The sequence below is a fragment of the Sinocyclocheilus anshuiensis genome, unplaced genomic scaffold (assembly GCF_001515605.1).
Source record: "Sinocyclocheilus anshuiensis isolate Anshui unplaced genomic scaffold, SAMN03320099.WGS_v1.1 scaffold1075, whole genome shotgun sequence".
Taxonomy (NCBI): Eukaryota; Metazoa; Chordata; class Actinopteri; order Cypriniformes; family Cyprinidae; genus Sinocyclocheilus; species Sinocyclocheilus anshuiensis.
Window position 1 is genome coordinate 1,906,728 of NW_015544163.1, and position 20,104 is coordinate 1,926,831.

General features: G+C 38.9%; 2 protein-coding genes across 3 annotated transcripts in view; both read left to right on the forward strand.

Annotated features, from left to right (window-relative positions):
* Nucleotides 1-2,348: 2,348 nt before the first annotated feature.
* Nucleotides 2,349-14,623, forward strand: LOC107695712 (transcription factor AP-4-like). Of its 2 annotated transcripts, none has more exons than XM_016495738.1 (7): nucleotides 2,349-2,660; nucleotides 5,322-5,487; nucleotides 7,472-7,570; nucleotides 7,677-7,850; nucleotides 9,084-9,242; nucleotides 10,305-10,472; nucleotides 11,674-14,623. In XM_016495738.1, exons 1-7 carry the CDS (start codon nucleotides 2,572-2,574, stop codon nucleotides 11,821-11,823), a joined length of 1,005 nt encoding a protein of 334 aa, XP_016351224.1. In that variant the 5' UTR covers nucleotides 2,349-2,571; the 3' UTR covers nucleotides 11,824-14,623. The 2 variants fall into 2 exon arrangements, with proteins under 2 accessions (XP_016351224.1, XP_016351225.1); XM_016495739.1 differs by lacking the exon at nucleotides 2,349-2,660 and adding an exon at nucleotides 2,749-2,888.
* A 1,806-nt stretch (nucleotides 14,624-16,429) lies between these two features.
* Nucleotides 16,430-20,104, forward strand: part of LOC107695714 (sarcalumenin-like) — a 23,006-nt gene continuing 19,331 nt past the window's right edge. The window contains exon 1 of the mRNA XM_016495740.1: nucleotides 16,430-16,503. Coding sequence (XP_016351226.1) covers nucleotides 16,446-16,503 — 58 coding nt within the window. The 5' untranslated portion in view covers nucleotides 16,430-16,445. The remainder of the gene's footprint in view (nucleotides 16,504-20,104) is intronic.

The following is a 20,104-nucleotide window of genomic DNA, read 5'->3' on the forward strand; positions in this document are numbered from 1 at the left end:
GTTTGCATTTACATTCGCTTTAAAATGAAACGCGCCCGTACTAATTAAATAATCTATTTAAACAGATCCAGACAGAAGATTTTCAGATATGCATTATGCATTGCTCTGTGCGCCGATATTTTACATGATTATTGCTTTTTTTTTTTTTCCCATACAGTGTATTGTTGGCTATTGCTACAAATATACCCCAGCGACGTAAGACTGCTTTTGTGCTCCAGGGTCACATATGAACAAATTTCTATTATAGTTGAGAATATGAGGAAGGCTAATAAAAACCTGCAATAAAAGATCTAATTTTGCAGTGACTATAATCATTATTTTAAGTATGACTATTAACCTCTGCATTAGCGGCCGTTTTAATGTATTAAATTATAATTTATTGCATTTTTTTATTAAGATAAAGCTTAACCAATTTCTAGGCTATCATTTAATATGATTTATTCTATGGAATATATTTATTATTATTTAAATTTGACCTTATTTATATCGTAAGACGTATGCCTTTCTCCTTTATAGCCTATTCATTTATTACCAACTGCTAGGGGGTTCAGCGGGTTTCCGTGCAGATTTATGCAGAATTATACAATCCCAACCTTAAATATATATAAAATAATCTTGTTTCATTAAAGAGTGGGTTATAGAGTCTAATAATATTTTATTAGAAAATGATATAAAAATATAATTTGTATCATTGTATTATGATACCAAATATTATTTCACTATATTATGTATAAAATACTGTATCATTTTGTATATATAAAACACATTAAAAGTGGACATATGAATTCCTTTAAGTTCAAATGTATTTGTATAGCGCCTTTAACAATGCATGTTTCAAAGCAGCTTCACAGAAACATGCAGAACTTGTAACAGATGAAATATGGAAACAGTGTCGTTTCCTCCATAAGTTTGTGTTCATATATCACAGCCTGCATGCTCGTTCATGATCTCGCCCTCAGCTTGTGTTGAGTCCCAGTAAAACACATTTCCGGGTTCTTCATGACCGCTCCCATTTTGTCTGTGTGTGTGATTTGTGCTTCGAGCATGCGATTAGGTAACTCCTGTTCCTCCTCCTACAACTACAACTTTCATGCACCCAAAATGGTGTGTGAATGTCAGCCCTCTCTCTTGTCTTGTCTTCTCCGCTGGTTGGTGGTGTTGTGTTGTAAACCCCTGCCAGCATGATCAGCTGATCCCTCATGTTTCACCCTCCAGTTAAAGAAAACGAACCTATTTACATTCACCAAGCGACATAACAGACCTAGAGCGATATTATCATTCATTATGAGTTGCATCGCGCATTGATTTTTAACGAGTTTGCATTTACATTCGCTTTAAAATGAAACGCGCCCGTACTAATTAAATAATCTATTTAAACAGATCCAGACAGAAGATTTTCAGATATGCATTATGCATTGCTCTGTGCGCCGATATTTTACATGATTATTGCTTTTTTTTTTTTTTAAATCAATCATTAAAAGCTAGCTTATAAACAAATATAACCTGCATTATTTTAACAGATCAGTAATTATGTAAAAAAAGGAATAAATAAAAGCTATAGCTTACGAAAAATATTAGTTGTTTACATGCACTGATCGTTTTAACAGATGTTGATCAATATTTTGATATTAATATGCAACACATAGATTCATATTTTAATATGCGTGCTTTGATTTCTATTTAGGTTCATGCTTTAAAACTTATTTAATGTAAAAAAAAAGAATAATTAAAAAAAAGCTCTAGATCACTATTTTAAGACATGCACAAGGTTTTAATTAATATTTAGGTTCATGAACCAACAATATATATACGTGCAATATATAGAAACACTATAACGCATACAATGCATTTATGCACAGAATGTTCTTGCACACGAGGCGGATATTTAAAGGCATTTAAATGCATCCATTACAAGACCCTTTCTGGCATGCAATCAGCATGAAACTGATTTCAGGAGAACATGGTCGCTGTTGCAATACTCCTTTGTTTATATGCAAGTCCTCCTGTTCGGCGGAAGGAGGCTTTTTGGTAGTGCAGTGCTGTGTGTGATTCCTACCAGCTGTTTCCCGCCTTGAAAGACATCCGATCAGCTGCAAACACACACATGCAGAAGGAGGGCGGGAACGAGAGCGAGCGAGCGCCACACACTACGAGGGAACCCCATCAGCTGGAAGAGTAGAGGAACCTTACAACTCAACGCTCATGCCCGAAATCAGCAGGACACGCACAGGACTGCTTCTTAAATGAGAAAGAGACACGAAGAAGCTGTTTTGTTATTAAACCGATAAAGTACAAGAAGGACCGAGGAGCCAGAGCTGGAGAGAAGCATGGAGTATTTCATGGAGAGCGAGCGCCACACACACACACACACACACACACTACGAGGGAACCCCATCAGCTGGAAGAGTAGAGTAACCTTACAACTCAACACTCATCTTACGCGCTCATGCCCCAAATCAGCAGGACACGCACAGCTCTGCTTCTTAAATGAGAAAGAGACACGAAGAAGCTGTTTTGTTATTAAACCGATAAAGTACAAGAAGGACCGAGGAGCCAGAGCTGGAGAGAAGCATGGAGTATTTCATGGTACCAGCTCAGAAGGTGCCCTCCTTGCAACATTTCAGGAAAACCGAGAAAGAAGTCATAGGGGGCTTGTGTAGGTACGTGAGAGCCTCTTTTAATAAATGCGCACATATATGTGCGCGTTTCTTTAATCGCGCGCCAACAGCAGCTGCGCTACTACGAGAGTAACATGCATGCATGATTTCTGTGTTATTGTGTACATGCGCCTATCTAGTGGCTTAAGACGGGACGGAACCCATGCGAGACTCGGGTTTCTACGTTTAAAACATCTCGCGGGGGTCTATGGAAGCCCCTTGGCTTGTCAGGTCAGTGTTACCTATGAAATATCTTGGCGAAATCGATGCATTTTGTGTCTAACAAACACAAACCACGTGGTTGCATGCACGCACACCACGTTGTTGGTCACGCGCGTGTATTTAATATCACAAACCGCGCTTATTTCGTCCCACCAGTGAATTTGGCCTCTTATAGAGGGGTTTGTGGATTAAAAGTGCGTCTGGGCGCGAGTTCGCGTGTTTTTGGGGCTGAAGTTATTGTGGGCAGTGCGGCCATGCTTGTGGCTCGTGTATTTGGCGTCGTCTGTTTCTCATTGCTATCAAATATTAAAAGTCTCCAGACTGCCATTGCACACGAGTATCCCCCACATACGAGGCTGAAATGGGCGTTGAGCGCGAGAAATCTCGCCGTGCGTGCGGCGGGAGAGAAATCAGATGATATTTGGACTGCGTCGCTGCTGCCGCATGGACGGAGGAAGCGCATTGTTGTAATGGCGGACCGTATCATCCGCGAACACGATGTTTTTTATTTAGGCCAGCGAGTATGTTGATTATCTCGCTCGATGTTACAGTTTCGGCCCATTGTGAGTGGAATATGGGGTATTTAGAGGTTAGTAAATTAATAACTGGTGTTATTTTAATAAGGGGGTGTGTATGCTATTGAAGGAAGGCCCCGTCAATGCGTCTGCGATCCATTCTCTGAAGGGGGCGGGGCCAGTGAGCCGATTAGCGCAGGGCGTTCTGGGAATTGTAGTTTTTTCCCAAAGAAAATCGCATACAAATGATGCGTATGGTCTTGGGTATGTTTGGGCTGCTGTTATTCACTGGACACTTTGCAGATTTACATGGGTTATCAGTATATATCGGTTGAAGTGATCCAAAGTACATAGAATAGCATGGTTTTGCAATTGTATAAAACACCAAGGTAGTACGTGGTACTTTTGCTGTTGGTTAAATGTTGCTATACTTATAAAGTATACATATTACTAGCAATCTGGCATTTTTATTTGTCCTTTTTGGTTAAAACCATGTTTAAGTTGTCTTTGTTTTGAAAATGTAGAGAGCAAAGGCAGTTGTTCCTCCTCTAATAGTTTTAACATGGTTTTTAAACAGTCCAGTTTAAACTGAGGGATGCATGTTTTTATTATTTTTTTTAATAGCAGTTAATTTATTTCATAACGTGTTATGAGTAAAAACACCCAGACATATGAGCAGGGTTCAGTAATATTTTATCAATCTTGTCATAAATCATTACAAGCTTGTATGTACCCTGGCCTTTTGTCAACTTTAATCAAATTTGTTAAAATTATTATTATTATAATTAAAACATTATTTTAAAGTATTATTAAAACAGTTGTAAATTATTATTAATTACTATTGTTATTGTTTAAGTATTAAGACATTACTATTATTTGTATAATTAAAATATTTCAAAAAATTATTAATTTAAATTGTTATTATAGTTTGATTTCTATTTAATATAAAACTTGTATGTATTACTATTTGCTATTGTAAATGTTATATTTTTATTTTTTATGGCAGCTTTAATTACACAAATGCAAAGTCTCTCACCCAAACTGAGATTTAAACTCCCTTTTGACCATTTTATTTTCATGCATAAAAGAAGTTGGGTCATATTCAATGCATATGGCTGGAAACGGCTGATCTGAACGTATCTCTCGTTCCACAGTTGGCTCTAGTTGTGATTTTGGCATTGGATCTGTTTGCTGGGTTTTGAGCTGCTTGGACGTAAGGAAGCGAGCAGGGAAACCTCTCTCTCTCTCCCCTCACAATTGTTCCCAGTGTTTGTCCTCATGCAGCTGAGGCGCTGCTGATAAGAGAGGCTTTCCAGAGATACCCCATGAGATGCCCAGACAGGGAGGAAGTTCAATTACGGTTTGATTTCCTTGGCCAAAGCACGCGTGTGATCATGCGAGGCAGAGATTTCCAGGGGCTCGAATTTAGAGACAATGGGCTTCGATGAGCATTCAGGAAAGTCAAATGTTTTCTACTTCGCACTCTGGTGTTTCTCTCTCTCAAGGTTGCATCCTGTTTTAGAGATGCAAGCAAAAGGAAAAAAAGAGCACTTTTAGTTATTATATAAACAGTATAACTTACAAAAAGAATTCATTTAACACTCTTCTACTTTCTTTAAATCTCTGTTTACATTTCAGACACATTGTCCAAAACAAAACATCTTGCCAAGTTTCCTTGATAAAAAGTACCTTAAAATGGGGAAAATTATCATGGTATGGTAGTACCATGGGATTCTTCGAAGTACATTACAGTATCATTTAAATAATATGGGGTTTCAATATAGTAATCAAACAGTGCCATGATATGGATTTTTTTGCAATTTCTTTAAATACATGATTGTAATACATGCTCCGTTATGACCTATGAGGTTAAATGTAATAATGATATTTTTAAGGTAGACTAAAGTGCTGTAATGTCTCTTCACAGCTTAGCAAACATTCCCCTCACGCCAGAGACGGCGCGGGATCAGGAGCGGCGTATTCGGCGGGAAATCGCCAACAGTAATGAGCGCCGGCGCATGCAGAGCATCAACTCTGGCTTCCAGTCTCTGAAAACACTCATCCCGCATAGTGACGGGGAAAAGCTAAGCAAGGTGAGTCAGAGAGCTCTTGTAAACAAACTGGGAAGAGTGAAAATCAAGTAGTTGATTTGAATGAATAGTTCACTTAAAAATGAAAATACCTACGCACCCTCAGGTTGTTCCAAACCCATATTTGTTTTAAGCTCTAAACAACGATGGAGAAGCGTCTTAGAAGTACAACAGAAGTAGTCCACGTAACTTATAATGCTATAGTGCAAATCTTCTCCAGTAATACTGTCATGTGTGTGAAATTCTCTTGGTTATTCTCTCATAATCTACTCCTCCAGTGAATGGGATTGAATCCTTTACTCACTGAGTTGAATCTGATCAGTCCGATGTGTGAATGAATCATTCAGAAAAGCTTTGAGAACCAGATCAGCTGATTCATGGAACTGATTAAAAGTGGTTGAAAATCTTGACATGTTAGTATCACTGGTGCGGATGTCAAAATTTCAGTAATGTATATGGTCCATATTACAGTCTTTGGTCACTATATGATAGCTTTTTGTGAGAAACAGACTGAAATATAAATCGTTATTCATTGATAAACTTACCGTCTGTTTTGTTGCAGTGGAATGATCTAAACAGATTTGTGGGGGTGTGCAAGTAACGACAGTGTTCATTTTTAGGGTGAATAATTCCTTTAATCTAGATTTTATGTAAGTGTAAATGCTCCCACAAAATTAAAATGTTAATTATGATTTTCTTTAAGTTTAAATGAAGTCTTTTTTTATCTCACCAATGTTACTACATGCCATATATCAGGTATACTTGTAATTGTCTATTTCCCCCTTTATTACTTTATATTTGCTTGTATGTTTTGAAGCTATATTTACTTTATTTCTTAACAATAATTAATTAATTATATATGAATTAATCAACGTAAATTATTTTAAAAAGTAGCCTGCTTATATAATTTAATAAAAATGCACAAAATAAAGTTGATATAATCGTGATGCATCGTGATATCGAATCGAATTTAATCGAATCGTTGACACGATAATTGTAATCGAATTGAATCGAATCGTCGACACGATAATCGCAATCGAATTGAATCATTGACACGATAATCGTAATTGAATTGAATCGAACCGTTGACACGATAATCGCAATCGAATTGAATCGAATCGCCGACACGATAATAGCAATCGAATTGAATCGAATCGTTGACACGATAATCGTAATCGAATTGAATCGAATCGTCGACACGATAATCGCAATCGAATTGAATCATTGACACGATAATCGTAATTGAATTGAATCGAACCGTTGACACGATAATCGCAATCGAATTGAATCGAATCGCCGACACGATAATAGCAATCGAATTGAATCGAATCGTTGACACGATAATCGTAATCGAATTGAATCGAATCGTCGACACGATAATCGCAATCGAATTGAATCATTGACACGATAATCGTAATCGAATTGAATCGAACCGTTGACACGATAATCGCAATCGAATTGAATCGAATCGCTGACATGATAATCGTAATCGAATTGAATCGAATCGTTGACACGATAATCGTAATCGAATTGAAACCAGTGCCGATTCACACCGCTAATCATTACTCCAGTCTTCAGTGTTACACGATCCTTCAGAAAGCATTCTAATATGCTGATTTGATGCGCTAGAAGAAGCATTTCTTATTATTATAAACTAAAAACAGTTGTGCTGCTGAGTATTGTTGTGGTCACTAGTTTCTCAGGTTTCTATGAACAAAGTTCAAAAGAACAATAGAAACTCTTCAGAAACAGGAATCTTCTGTAAACTTAAATGTCTTTACTGTCAAGTTTGATCGATTTAATCCATCCTTGCTGAATAAAACTATTAATTTCTATTTAAAAAAACATCTTACTGATCTCAAACTTATGAATGGTCGTGTACTTGCAGCATCCATCACTTAAGATGTTTGGCATCACTTTGACTGAAACTGTGGTCCATCATGCCAGTACATTCAGATGGATGTAATACGATCTCTTTCTCTCTCAGGCTGCCATCTTACAGCAGACGGCCGAATACATCTTTTCTCTGGAGCAGGAAAAGACGAGGCTGCTGCAACAAAACACCCAACTCAAACGCTACATACAGGTGAAGCTCTTCATAATAAATATAAAATCTTATCAATATAACAGATGAAACATGACTGTTATGAGGACATTCCTGTCGTCTCATGTTCTCCTCTTCCTCCCATCAGAAGGAGTTCAGCGGCTCATCCCCAAAGAGGAGGCGCGCCGAGGAGAAGGATGAAGGCATTGGATCTCCAGACATTCTGGAGGAGGAGAAGGTGGAGGATCTTCGGCGAGAGATGATCGAACTCCGACAACAGCTGGATAAAGAGCGCTCCGTTCGCATGATGCTGGAAGAACAGGTATATTAGTGTCCGCTAAACTCAATATTTTATCGACTGATATCATTTTAGTTCTTAAATATATATACAAACAATTGGCCTATGTGATTGTTGATAATTATTGATATTTAAATATTTGTGACCCTGGAGCACAAAACCAGTCTTAAGTCACTGGGGTATATTTTTAGCAATAGCCAAAAAAAACAATGAAGATATTTTGTAAATTTCCTACTGTAAATATATCAAAACTTTATTTTTGATTAGTAATATGCATTTCTAAGAACTTAATTTGGACAAATTTAAAAGCGATTTTCTCAGTATTTAGATTTTTTTTTTGCACCCTCAGATTCCAGATTTTCAAATAGTTGTATCTCGACCAAATATTGTCCTATCCTAACAAACCATACATCCATGGAAAGCTTATTTATTCATCTTCCAGATGATGTATCAATCTCAGTTTCAAAAAATGGACCCTTATGACTGGTTTTGTGGTCCATGGTCACATTTTTTAAGAGATGTATAAACTGATATATATGTATATAGAGAGAGAATTATGTTTAAAATAACATTATAGGTCAATTGCAGATAAATGATAATATATATAATACTTTTTTAAAAATATATTTAAATATATAAAATAAGATGCAATCTTACAGGCTAAAATTTCAATATTAGTGTATTTGTAGAGGATATGCTCAAGAAAATTGTTGGGATTTCTTAAGTCCTAAATTAATTGATTGTAAACTCCTTTTTAGCTTAATTTGTACCTCATTACAGAGAGAGTTCTCAGTCATAATTATTATTATTATTTTTTTTTTGTCGTTATTTGACAAATTTTGCAAATCTTCAGTAGAGCTCATCGGGAGCTGTTTGATCTGTCGCTCGCAGTTTTACTTGACTAAATCTCGCATATCTGTATTCATCATCATGGCCTAGTGCTGAGGAGTTGTCATCTGTGAAATCCGTTATCAAACTTTTCTTTTGCTGCATCCGTTTGCTTGCTAAAATTAGCTCGCTTTAGTCTTTGCATATTTAATGAGTTATCACAGAAGGTGCACAGCTCCCCTGAGAGCTTGAATCGTTTCTGAACATCACACTTGAAGTGCAAATTACACCCCAATCTCTGCTGCTATCCATGAAATGCGCTAGAGAAACTTCCTCAGGCAAAGAAAAAAAAAAGTATTAAGAGGAAACACTTTCTCCGGTGTCTTCTGGATGTGTGTTGACCTCTGTTTCTTTGTGTGTTTCTGTTAGATCCGCTCGTTGGATGCCCACTTGTACCCAGAGCAGCTAAAGGTGATCGCTCAGCAGGTCCAGGAGCAGCACGTGCAGACGCAATCGCTGCTTCGTCTTCAACAGCAGCAACAAGAACAGCTGGGAAAAGAGACCACCACACCTGCTCGCAGCCCGCTGGTCAGACAGACTCTATTGTTTTTATTGATATACTATTCGTGATTGAAATACTCGATCATAAAAGGGAGGTTTTGCAGTGCAGTTTGTAAGTGTTCATCTGATGTTTTGATCCACTAGAGGGCATTAGAAGAGTTAAGACATCAAATTGCATTTAATGTGACAGATTTCTGAGTGATGTAATTTTTCACATAATAGTGTAGGGTGGGACTTCATTTAACCTATGAATATTTGACTGTGTAATATATTTTTGTATTGTTTTTATGTGAAGAGAAGCTGGTTTAGAAGCAGAGAACATTATTCAATTATTACATTTTGATAAAGGATTACAAACAACTATTACTACTATTATGCTATTATAAACATTTGGGGTCAGTGTGATTTAAAAAAAAATATATATATTTTTTTTCAGCAAGGGCACATTAAATTGGTCAAAAGTGACAGTAAAAACATTTATAATGTTGCAAAAGATTTCAATTTCAAATAAAAGCTGTTCTTTTGAACTTTCTATTCATCGAAGAATCCTGGGGGAAAAAAAAGCGGTTTCCTCAAAAATATGAAGCAGCAAAACTGTTTTTAACATTTATGATAATTATTAAAGGTTTTGTGAGCAGCAATCAGCATATTAGAATGATTTCGGAAGACTAATGTGACACTAAAGACTGGAGTAATGATGCTGGAAATTCAGCTTTACATCACAGAAATAAATTTCATTTTAAAATATATTCTTTTAGAAAATAGATAGTTCAGATAGTTCTTTTAAATTGCAGTAATATTTCATAAAATAACTTTATTGTATTTTTAAGTTAATTAAATGCAGCATTGGTGAGCATAAGAGACTTCTTTCAAAAACATAAAAATCTTACCGACCCCAAACTTTTGACCAGTAGTGATTTTTTTTTTCTCTTTTGAACAATGTGTACTTATGAAACATATACAATACGACCATATACATTAAGTAAATATATACATAAATAAAGTGTCGGTTCTGATTTCTTGTTCACTTTGTTCATAGAAAAGGTCTCTGTAATTTATCGTAACCCTCCGTCCTGCTGTGTTCCTCAGGTGTTTTCTCCTGCCACGCCGCCTGCGCCCACTCATCACGCCACAGTAATTGTTCCCGCCCCTGCGCCGCCGCCCCCTTCCCATCATGTCACTGTGGTAACCATGGGCCCCACCTCTGTGATCAACACAGCATCCACATCACGACAGAACTTGGACACCATTGTGCAGGTAAAACACATTCCTGCACAGCTCAAGGAGAAAGTCTTGAAAGAGAGAAAGTCCTGATGGAATGAGATTTAACTACCAGATTCCCACTGTAGAAATGTTGTGGCTTAGTGGCCATATATATGTGTTAAAGGGGTAGTTCACCCAAAAAAAAAATTACCCCATGATTTACTCACCCTCAAGCCATCCTAGGTGTATATGATTTTTTTTTTTTAGACGAATACAGAATTGTAAGAAAAAATGTCCTAGCTCTTCCAAGCTTTATAATGGCAGTGAATGGCTGTTTATAGTCAATAGTCCAATAGAAGTCCAATAAAGTGCATCCATCCATCATAAAAAGTACTCCACATGGCTCCGGAGGGTTAATAAAGGCCTCCTGAAGTTAATCGATGATATTTTTCTTACAAAAACACCATATTTAAAACTTTATAAACCGTAATCTCTAGCTTCCGCTAACTGTTGTACGAGCGTTCACAAGAGAGTCTACGTTACCCGAAAAATTCCCATACGGCAGACTTAATCTTTTTCGCCGGGGGAAAAAGTTCCAGGTATTCACCTCCTTCGGCCATCCCACACACAGCTGACTGACTGACTGCTCGCAGCCTTGCACCAACCGGAGGGGGGAGGGGTCGTGTGACTCGTTACGCTCTTCGCTGCACACAACTGAGGGAGTCCTGCACTTTCTGTCTTTGATGACACGTAAAAAAAACTCTGCATACCGCAGGAACGGTATAACGGAAAATTTTAGTGGTTTTGAAACCGTGAATTTTCCAAACCGCGGTATACCTTGAAACCGGTTATCGTCCCATGCCTAAAGTGCATCTTCACACTTGAAGTTTTCGTGTGGACACTAGGGAACTGCACCTGAAGTCATAGATTAAAACTTGAAAATATCTTGAGCTTATGTTAACCACAGACCTTATTTAAGGCATTTAACCAAAAATCCATTCATAATAACCCATTGACATCAGAATGATGGAACTAGAACTGCTAAAATGCCCATTTCTAGGTTTTGGCCCACAAAAATGTTATCCCTGCAGAACTCTGTTACACCCTATGTAGCTCCACGCCTCAACTTGTCTGTTGTTGGACTAGATCTATTGTAGCGACTGTACCAAATGTAAAGCTAGTTATTTTGGATTATAAAGTGAATAATTTGGATGTTTAGCAAGTCAACTGACAGTTTCTTCCTGTTTTCCCGCAGGCCATCCAGCACATCGAAGGCACGCAGGACAGGATGGTCTTGCCCGAGGAGGAAAAGCGCCGGGCAGTCATCGTCACCCCGGGCCGTGTCCTCACAGACACCGGCGACTCCGACACCGCCTCTGACAACGAAGGATCTGAGGACTGTTAACTGCCACGGTCACCCCCACTCCCAAATCGCCCCACCACATGTAACGGGGGGCGCGGAAAGGGGGTGAGGGGGTCTGTGGCAAAGGGCCTCCCGCAGAAATACTCTTTCTTTCTCTCTCCTCTCTTCCTGTCGCTGTCTTCTTCACACTCACACAGACTCAATGACTTGAAGGTTTTTTTTGGGGGGGGGACAAAACAAAAACAAGAAAAAAAGGAAATGTTACAGGAAATGTGCCGCAAACAGAACGAGCACGCTTATGTATACTCGCACATACTCATATACTATAACCCCATAGCACTCTGGTAACTTGTTGATACATTCATATTATACAGCTCTTACTCATACTCCGTCGAATTGTCTTCTGTTTCCACAACGCACGCTCCCAGGTAAGCGATTTTGTGAGAGAATCACAAAATCTCCATCGGAATCTGCCACAGGTCTTCTAGGCCTCTGCTTCGTCACTTCCTGTTCTACATCCTGCCCATAAGAGGGCAGTAGAGTGTTCTGATTGGAAGAAACCCACTACCGCGTCTCATCTCTCAAAATGAACCCTTTGCCCCGCCACCCTCTGGTTGCGTCATATTACTCTTTCCATTCTGGGGAGGCTTGAAGCATCGCTGTGAGCCAATGAGACTTCAGAAACCTGTTCCTCACCATGGCTTCTGAAACTTTAGAGGAAATGTTACCTTTTTTTGTTTTGTTTTCTTTTTTTTGGCGCAGACACGCTCCTAGATTTCCATTTGCTGGTGGGCACCTTTGATTAACATGTTGTCAATGGAGGGACAAAGACCGCCACTGCTTAGAGGGGCTTCGAGCACTTTGTAAATAACGCAAAGTTATTACACAAAGAGGGGGGACTTTGTGCACTTAATGTCGCTCACCTTTACTGGGCTGGGTTCCCAGTATGCTTGTTGGTGTAGGGTGAAGCACTCCCACCGTCGCGTCAAATGCCCCCCGGTCCTGTCCTCACAGATCTGATTTTGAAATTCTGGACGAGTTTTTGTCGTTTGTGTGTCAAATGGAATAAGCTAGCCGCCAGGTACTCGTACCTGCGAGGAAATTTGTGTGTCGCTTTTAGCACACTCGCTAATGTAAACGTAAAGGTCTTGTATTTTTGAGAAAGTGTGAAAATAGCACTACCAGGGTTGTCGTGGCCCGATTTCAGCCTATGCAGCTCTTTTGGTTCTCGTCCCCCTTTGAGAGCAACTTTGTGACCCCTTTGGTCTTCTCCCGGAAGTATTGTCCTGTCCATTTTTCATGTCCGACGCTCTGTAACGATGTTTACGGCGACACCGAAGAGTGACTAGCCCGTAATCATGCGCTCTAGCTCTATGCACTCGCTGGTTCACTCTGCTCGCTTGAATGTTTAAATTTCCCTGTATCTCTCGGCGTACGACGAGGATGTTCGTACATGCCGCAGATAATCATGTGCAAGGTGGTGCTACTCCTGCGTGAGCTCTCCGGATAAGCCAAGGATGTCCAATCCAGCTCCCAGAGGGCCACTGTCCACTAGAGTTTGGCTTCAACTCCAATTATACAGGATTACTACAGGTATGGAGTGGGACACGTTGGAGCTAAACTCTGCAGGACGTTGGTTTTGGGACTAGGCTTGGACACTCCTGGGATAAGCCATGTGATATTGTGAGCTCTTCATACCCCTGGTGGGATTGAGAGACGGAGCGTATCCTGTGCCGAACAATGGCCAGTGGCTTGCCTTAAAACAGCTTCGGTGTGCACAATGAGGCACAGAGGCCTGCCTTAAACTAGCCCTGAAGGGGGCGCTAGAGAGCAAGGCCGGAGGACACCGTTAAGACTCGGTGTCCCACGTTCATCTCTTCTCACAGTTCACGTTCCAAACATTCCAGAACGGTCTACCATTGTGTTTTGCGTTGAGTTGTCGACGCTAAAGTCGGCAAGATTTGGCCATAGACTAAGGTGAGAGGTGTCTCGTTTTTTTGACTGAAAATTCAAAGTGTGCATGTCCCCCTTCCCTTTATGGAATATTACAGGGAATCTTTTTGCTGCTGGACAGATTGCGTTTTCCTTCTGGATTTATCAGGTGCTGTCAGCACGCTGAACCTTGTCATTCGTATTGCGGCGAAGACTGCAGGGAATCGGGGCTTCCAGAAGAACAGGCTGGTCTAATTTTGGTCTTTTTTTTTTTTGTACTCGTGCGTTTTTATTTTGGATAATGGGTCGTAGAGACTAGTGTCCTGCTCGTGCTGTCTTCTCATGTTTAAGTCTGTAATAACGGTTTTGTCTTAGCGAAAAAGTCTCTTTCCCTCTCCCGCGTTTGAACATTTCCTCTACCGAAGCCACAGGGTGTCTATTTTTTGTGTATTTTCTACTCACAGAAATCACTGTAAGAAATCTTGAGGACATATCAGAGGTTGGGTGTGTCGAGGGGAACGGGGGCGATTTTATGAACCTGAAGCACTTACTGTAGTATAACGAGGAGCGACTCTTGTTTTCAAAGAGATGTTGTCCTCGACCGAAGCTCTTCTCGCTGTGATTTTTGAACCACACGGCTGTGTTTAACCTTCAACGTTTGTCCTGGCACACCACACGTCCTCTGGCCGTCTCCGCAGTCTCCAGACTTGTCCTGTCTCTTATCCTCTCCCTCTTTTATTGTCTGTCATCTCTTTTAATATTTTTTTGTTTATATTTTTGTTGTTTTTCTTTATGTGGGACAGTCAGTCCATTTGGTTGAGAAGCTGTTGTATTTTTTTTTAAACTGGGGAAAAGAGGCTTGTGCCTTTGTAAAAACAGAATAATAAAGTTTTTACTTTGTTTTTTACAACTTCTCAGTGTGTCGTGTAAATATTTCTGTCTTCAGTATGCATTGTACGGTATGCTTTGCCTGCATTACACTCACATTAGCAATTAACATTATAAAAAGCTTGCTAGGTTACATATCAAATAACAAATCAGTTCAACTTTAACATTCAAAGGAATATTTTTAAATATAAATGACGTACAGCTGTGGCATTTGAATTGCACTTGGGTACCTCATAAATAGGATGACAAGCTTTGATTTCTTTCGGGTACTATTGGAGTGTGTTGTACGTGAGTAAATCCCTGAGTACTCAAAGAACATTTTACGATTTCCTTGAAAATCTGACATTTAAGCGATAAGTAAGCTAAAAAGCTGTTTTTTTTTTTTTAATCAGCAAAGCGAGTGTCAAGGGGCGCAAACTGGCATGGGTTAAAACTGGTTAAACGGTTAAACAATGGTTTAAGACTACAAAAGATTTACCTGAATTTTCAAACAATGTTTAAGTAAATTCAAAATTAGAATGTGTATCATCACCTTGCACCAAATTAGAAGCTCATGAAAAGTCGTAAGTTCAGGTGGCTAACCAGTAACCAAGATTTGCATGTGTTCCTTGAAATTTAGTTTTTTAAATTTTTGTCAAACATAGTCCTAACCTACCCATAAATTTGATACAACACGCAAAGTTACATAGAAACTTGTTTCCGCCATGGGATTAAAAAAAAAATGTAACTGCGACTTAATTCACATTTCTGACTTTTTTCCTCAAAATTATGAGTTCATATTTCGTAATTCTGACTTTTCCCCCATAATTAGAAGGAATAAAAAGCTCTCATTACCTTTATATTGTTTTTAAATCTGTGTTGGAAACAGGTTTCCATACATCTTGCATTGTCTAAAACTACTAACCAAATGCAAGCACCCACTGGCCAAGCACTCACTGGACTACTGCTTTCGTGTACTTGCGTTATGTTTCTAGCCTAAGCTCACAATGAGCATGTCTGGGGAATCACAGGATGTAGGGGTCATGCAGTTCATTAGTTGTAAATGATTATTATTGTTATTAAATTGCTTAATTTATAATGGATTTGCATAATTTTTCGAAATCCCAGAACAACAGAAACAACCTCCTGCTGTTTGTTTCATGTTTGTCTTTTACAAGTGAATTTTTCCATGAACACTTTATAGTGTATTCACAGATTAATGAAGGGAGTTCATCTGCCTGTGAAGTGCTGGAGTCGGCATCTGCTGTGTAATAAGGCGTTAATCTCTACTCTCCGAGGAAATGATGATGCTGACTTTTACACCTTATTCCCGACTATCAACTCCTGTAATCCTACCCAGCATGACTGCTGGTGATTAACAGCACCGACTCCAGCCTGTGATCGGGTTAAAGCTCTTTAAATAGGACAATAGTTTATAATGCCCAACAAGCTATTTGAAACCATACCATCAAGTAAATTCTTAATTAATCGTATATATATATATATTTTTTTTAATCAAATTCATCGTGTCTTTTTAAAGAAAGTGGAATGCCGTGTCACAAATAGCATTGTCTTGTCATACCTCTTGTACAACATTCCTTTTCAGTTGCCAAAATCGACACCAGCTGAAGTACCAAAGCGCTCTTGTGCTGGAGATGGCCGCACACCCTTGATTTGACGTCACTGCCATGATGGCTCTGCTAAAAGACAGTCAGCTGCTCGGGTGCGCCCTTTTCTGACACCTACGGCACCAGTCCCCTCCATGTAGTCCTGTCTGTAAGACCATCCTCTTGCTGGCGCCCTCTGACCTTATCAGCCCAGTATATATAGCCAGAGAGGCTACCAGAAGTCTCCTGGCAGGCAGCATGAAGGTCTTAGTCTTGCTCTGCGTTTTTGTGCCCCTGCTGGCACTGGCCACAGCAGGTAAGAGCATTTTAAAGTTTGCTCAGTTCAGTAATACGGATCTGAGATGAGGTTTACTTTGTGAAGTCGTCAAGAGTACCATTTCCCATCTAGTGGTTTGAAAAGTTTTAGCGGGAAAACGCTTGGATTCAAAGAGTGGTTGAAACTGAAAGTTGAAAACATGTTAAGGTTGTTCTTCTTGTGCAATATGTTAGTCATTTTGATATGAAACTATAGGACGTTTGAATGAATTAGGCATGGCAGCATGCCTTAAAACTGTGACGGTCACCATCAGGAGATGGGCCATGTCACCATCTGCTGAGCTATTTAAACCCGCAGTGTTCAATAATAACTCTGGACAAGGATGAGTTATCTTAGGACTTGGCATGTGCAGTTTAACAAAAAGTCTGAATGCTAAACGAATCCTTTATCATTAAAATTTTACGATATGTATTCCAATTTAAACTTGTAGAATCTCTTAGTACCTGATTGTGTCATAGTGGGACAAACAACAGGGGGTTTATTTTCGTTCGGTAGACGTTTCAGCCCATGCATTGTGTGTCAGCTGTCGTGAGGCATGGCATCAGCTTATGGAAAGAGCTAGAGCCTTGGGACGACTGTTAACCAGTCGCTCTGCTCCTGTTTCCAACTCTTCTTGAGTCCCGAATCGTCCCATGGTATTTATATGACGTTTGAGGTGCTTGTATTCACAACTTTGGTTTTATTGATTTGCCAGTGTGAGACAACTAAATCCAACCATTCAATTTCATTCAAGAAGGTCTTGCACTTTAAACCCATGCTCTTGAAAATAAAGGTTCTTAATTGGCATCAGTGATTCCTTTAACACCCATTGAACCTTTCCATTCCATAAAAAGGTTCTTTATAGGAGAAAAATGTTCTTCAGATGATTTAAATTTTCTTTAAAAATTTATTTTCAGAACTTCTTTTCACTGAAAGGTTCTTTGGGGAATCCAAAATGACATTGCAGCGAAAGCTGGGAACTTTTCTTTTTAAGAGCGTCAGCTATAAAAGTCCAGCTACTCCAGCTTTGGATGTGATTTCCAAGGGCTCTGGCAGCCGCCGTTACCCTTGTTCCGTCCTTGGGTTCCTCTCGGGCCCGGCGTGGGCCTTCGTGGGCCCAGGCTGCCGTCAGGTGTCTAAGATTGGAAGTTGTCCTGTAACTGGACACTGTCTACTATAGATTCCCCCATCGTCCTCTTCCTCTCTCCCCTCCCATCCACGCTTGTCTTTGGATCCAGCGTGCAGCTGCTGTCACCCTGACACAATCACAATTTATTTATTCCCAGCCACTGGCCATATAAGGACATGCATTATCTCAGCAGGAGGAGTCGCGGCCATCTATGCCAGTCTTGCTGCATTAGTGTGTGTACAGCTAGAGAACTGAAGTGCTAGTTGCCTCAAATGGACAACAATTAGATGATTTTAGTGTCATTGTTGAATGACAGTTAAAATTAGTGCGTATGCTTCTAAGCTTTAGTTGATTTATTGGTGAAAAGGAGTTTTCAATCTGATTATGGGCAGATAAAACTTTAAGAAATTTCCATGAGACTTGGCAATCTTCATTTCACGTTCATTATTGACATCTATGGTTACATGAAGAACCTTTAACATCCATGGAACCTTTCCATTCCAAAGTGTTCTTAATTGTAGGAAAAGTTCTTTAGGTTTTTAAAATGTTCTTCATCGTTCTTTGAAGAAATGTTTTGAAAAAGAAACTAAGAGGTTCTTTAGGGAACCAAAAATTGTTCTTCTATGGCATCATTGTGAACCCCCCTTTTGAACCTTTATTTTTAAGATTGTTGCAGGTCACTTTTCGCTAAACAAGTGGAAAAACAAAACACATTTTGTCATATCCGATGGTTTTATACTGTCTTTCTCTTTGTAACAAGCATCATGATTTTGACGTAGGTTCTTCTTAAGAGTGGGGCATGACTTCATTTGTTAAAACATAATCTGGGTCCAGTTGCTTTGTAGTAGGCCAAAGGTTTACGACCTTATGACCTGGCATCTGTTCGCCTTCCTCACCTTCCTCCTGTTTAGCCATATCAAAATGTCTTCTAGGTGACGAGTTTTTTACTTATCTTGCATATTAGGATGCTCCTTCAAGACATTTTGCAAGCATGGTGTTTGATAGCTGAAATAATTAATTCAAAACATGATTGGAACAACTTCTCTCAAGCCAAGGTTACATTTGCCGTATATTCGGCTTGGATGGAAATCCTGTAAAAATAAAGGTTCCAGTTGTTTGTTTTTTTTTCACAGTGATGTCATTGAAGATCCATTTTGGGTTCCTAAAAAATCCTTTCTGTGAGCAGTTCTTAGTGCAAAGAACATTTTAAAAGAATCTGTTTCCACTATAAAGAACATTATGTGGAATGAAAAGTTTCCATGGATGTTCAAGGTTCTTCATAGAACCATCAATAGCAATAAAGAATCTTTATTTTTAAGAGCGAACCATGAGTAACGGAGGAAGTCGTCCTTATTGACTATACATCTGATATGGGTACTCGCCACGAGTAAGGGCTCTCCCCACCTTTCAGCAATGTAGTACAGCAGGCATGCGGTGCCCCTGCTCTTTAGGGACTTCCATCTGCTAGGAATTGTGGGACGGGCAGCCAAGTGCTTATTCCATAAAAAGGCCAGTGCTATGTGGCTTTACAGAAACGAGTCATGCTTTCAATCCCCTTTACCTCCTCGGTTCCATGTGATGTTCTTACGCCGTCCTAACTCTGATACCAATGATTCCTCTGAGGAATTACCACCCGGATATGATCCTGGTTCTCAGATTCAAAAATGTGTCACACAAGGCACTGCCATTTTGTCCATTTTATTAAAAGCCATTTTATTAAAAGCTTTGAAGTAACAAGCTAAAAACAGTGCATGGGAACTTCAGGAATCAATTTCTACTACAAAATATTACTGTAATATTTTGATCAGTATTGATCATGCTAGCATTCATTTCGATTTATCGCTTCTGTTGACTTTAATGTATGTAGATGCTGTTAATTATTGAAGAGACACAATATCTTCATTAATTGCTAATTTTGGAAGTGTAGAATCACACCTCTGATTGACAGAAAAAGGCCAGTTAGACTCCGCCCCCTGGAGGCATGATCCATTGTGGAGCTATTTCTGTCATCAACTGAGACCAGAACCTTGGCACTGTTGCTATTTATGTCTCTCAGTGATTTGCCCCATAGATAGATTAGACAGACAGATAGATTAACATTTGAAGGTATGCTTTCCTTTGTATATGATTTTTATTATTATGTTTTTATTATATAGTATATTACAAGCATGTACTTTAAATAATTTATATATGTATATAAATGTTGTTTTATGCTGAATTTAATTTATATTTTTATTATAATTTATTATAATTGCTATATATATATATATATATAGCTGTTTTATGGCTATTTTTTTATATTTCTTATTATAATAATACTTGTAAACATAATTATTGTATACTATTATATATATACAGTGGGTACGGAAAGTATTCAGACCCCCTTAAATTTTTCACTCTATTGCAGCCATTTGCTAAAATAATTTAAGTTAATTTTTTTTCCTCATTAATGTACACACAGCACCCCATATT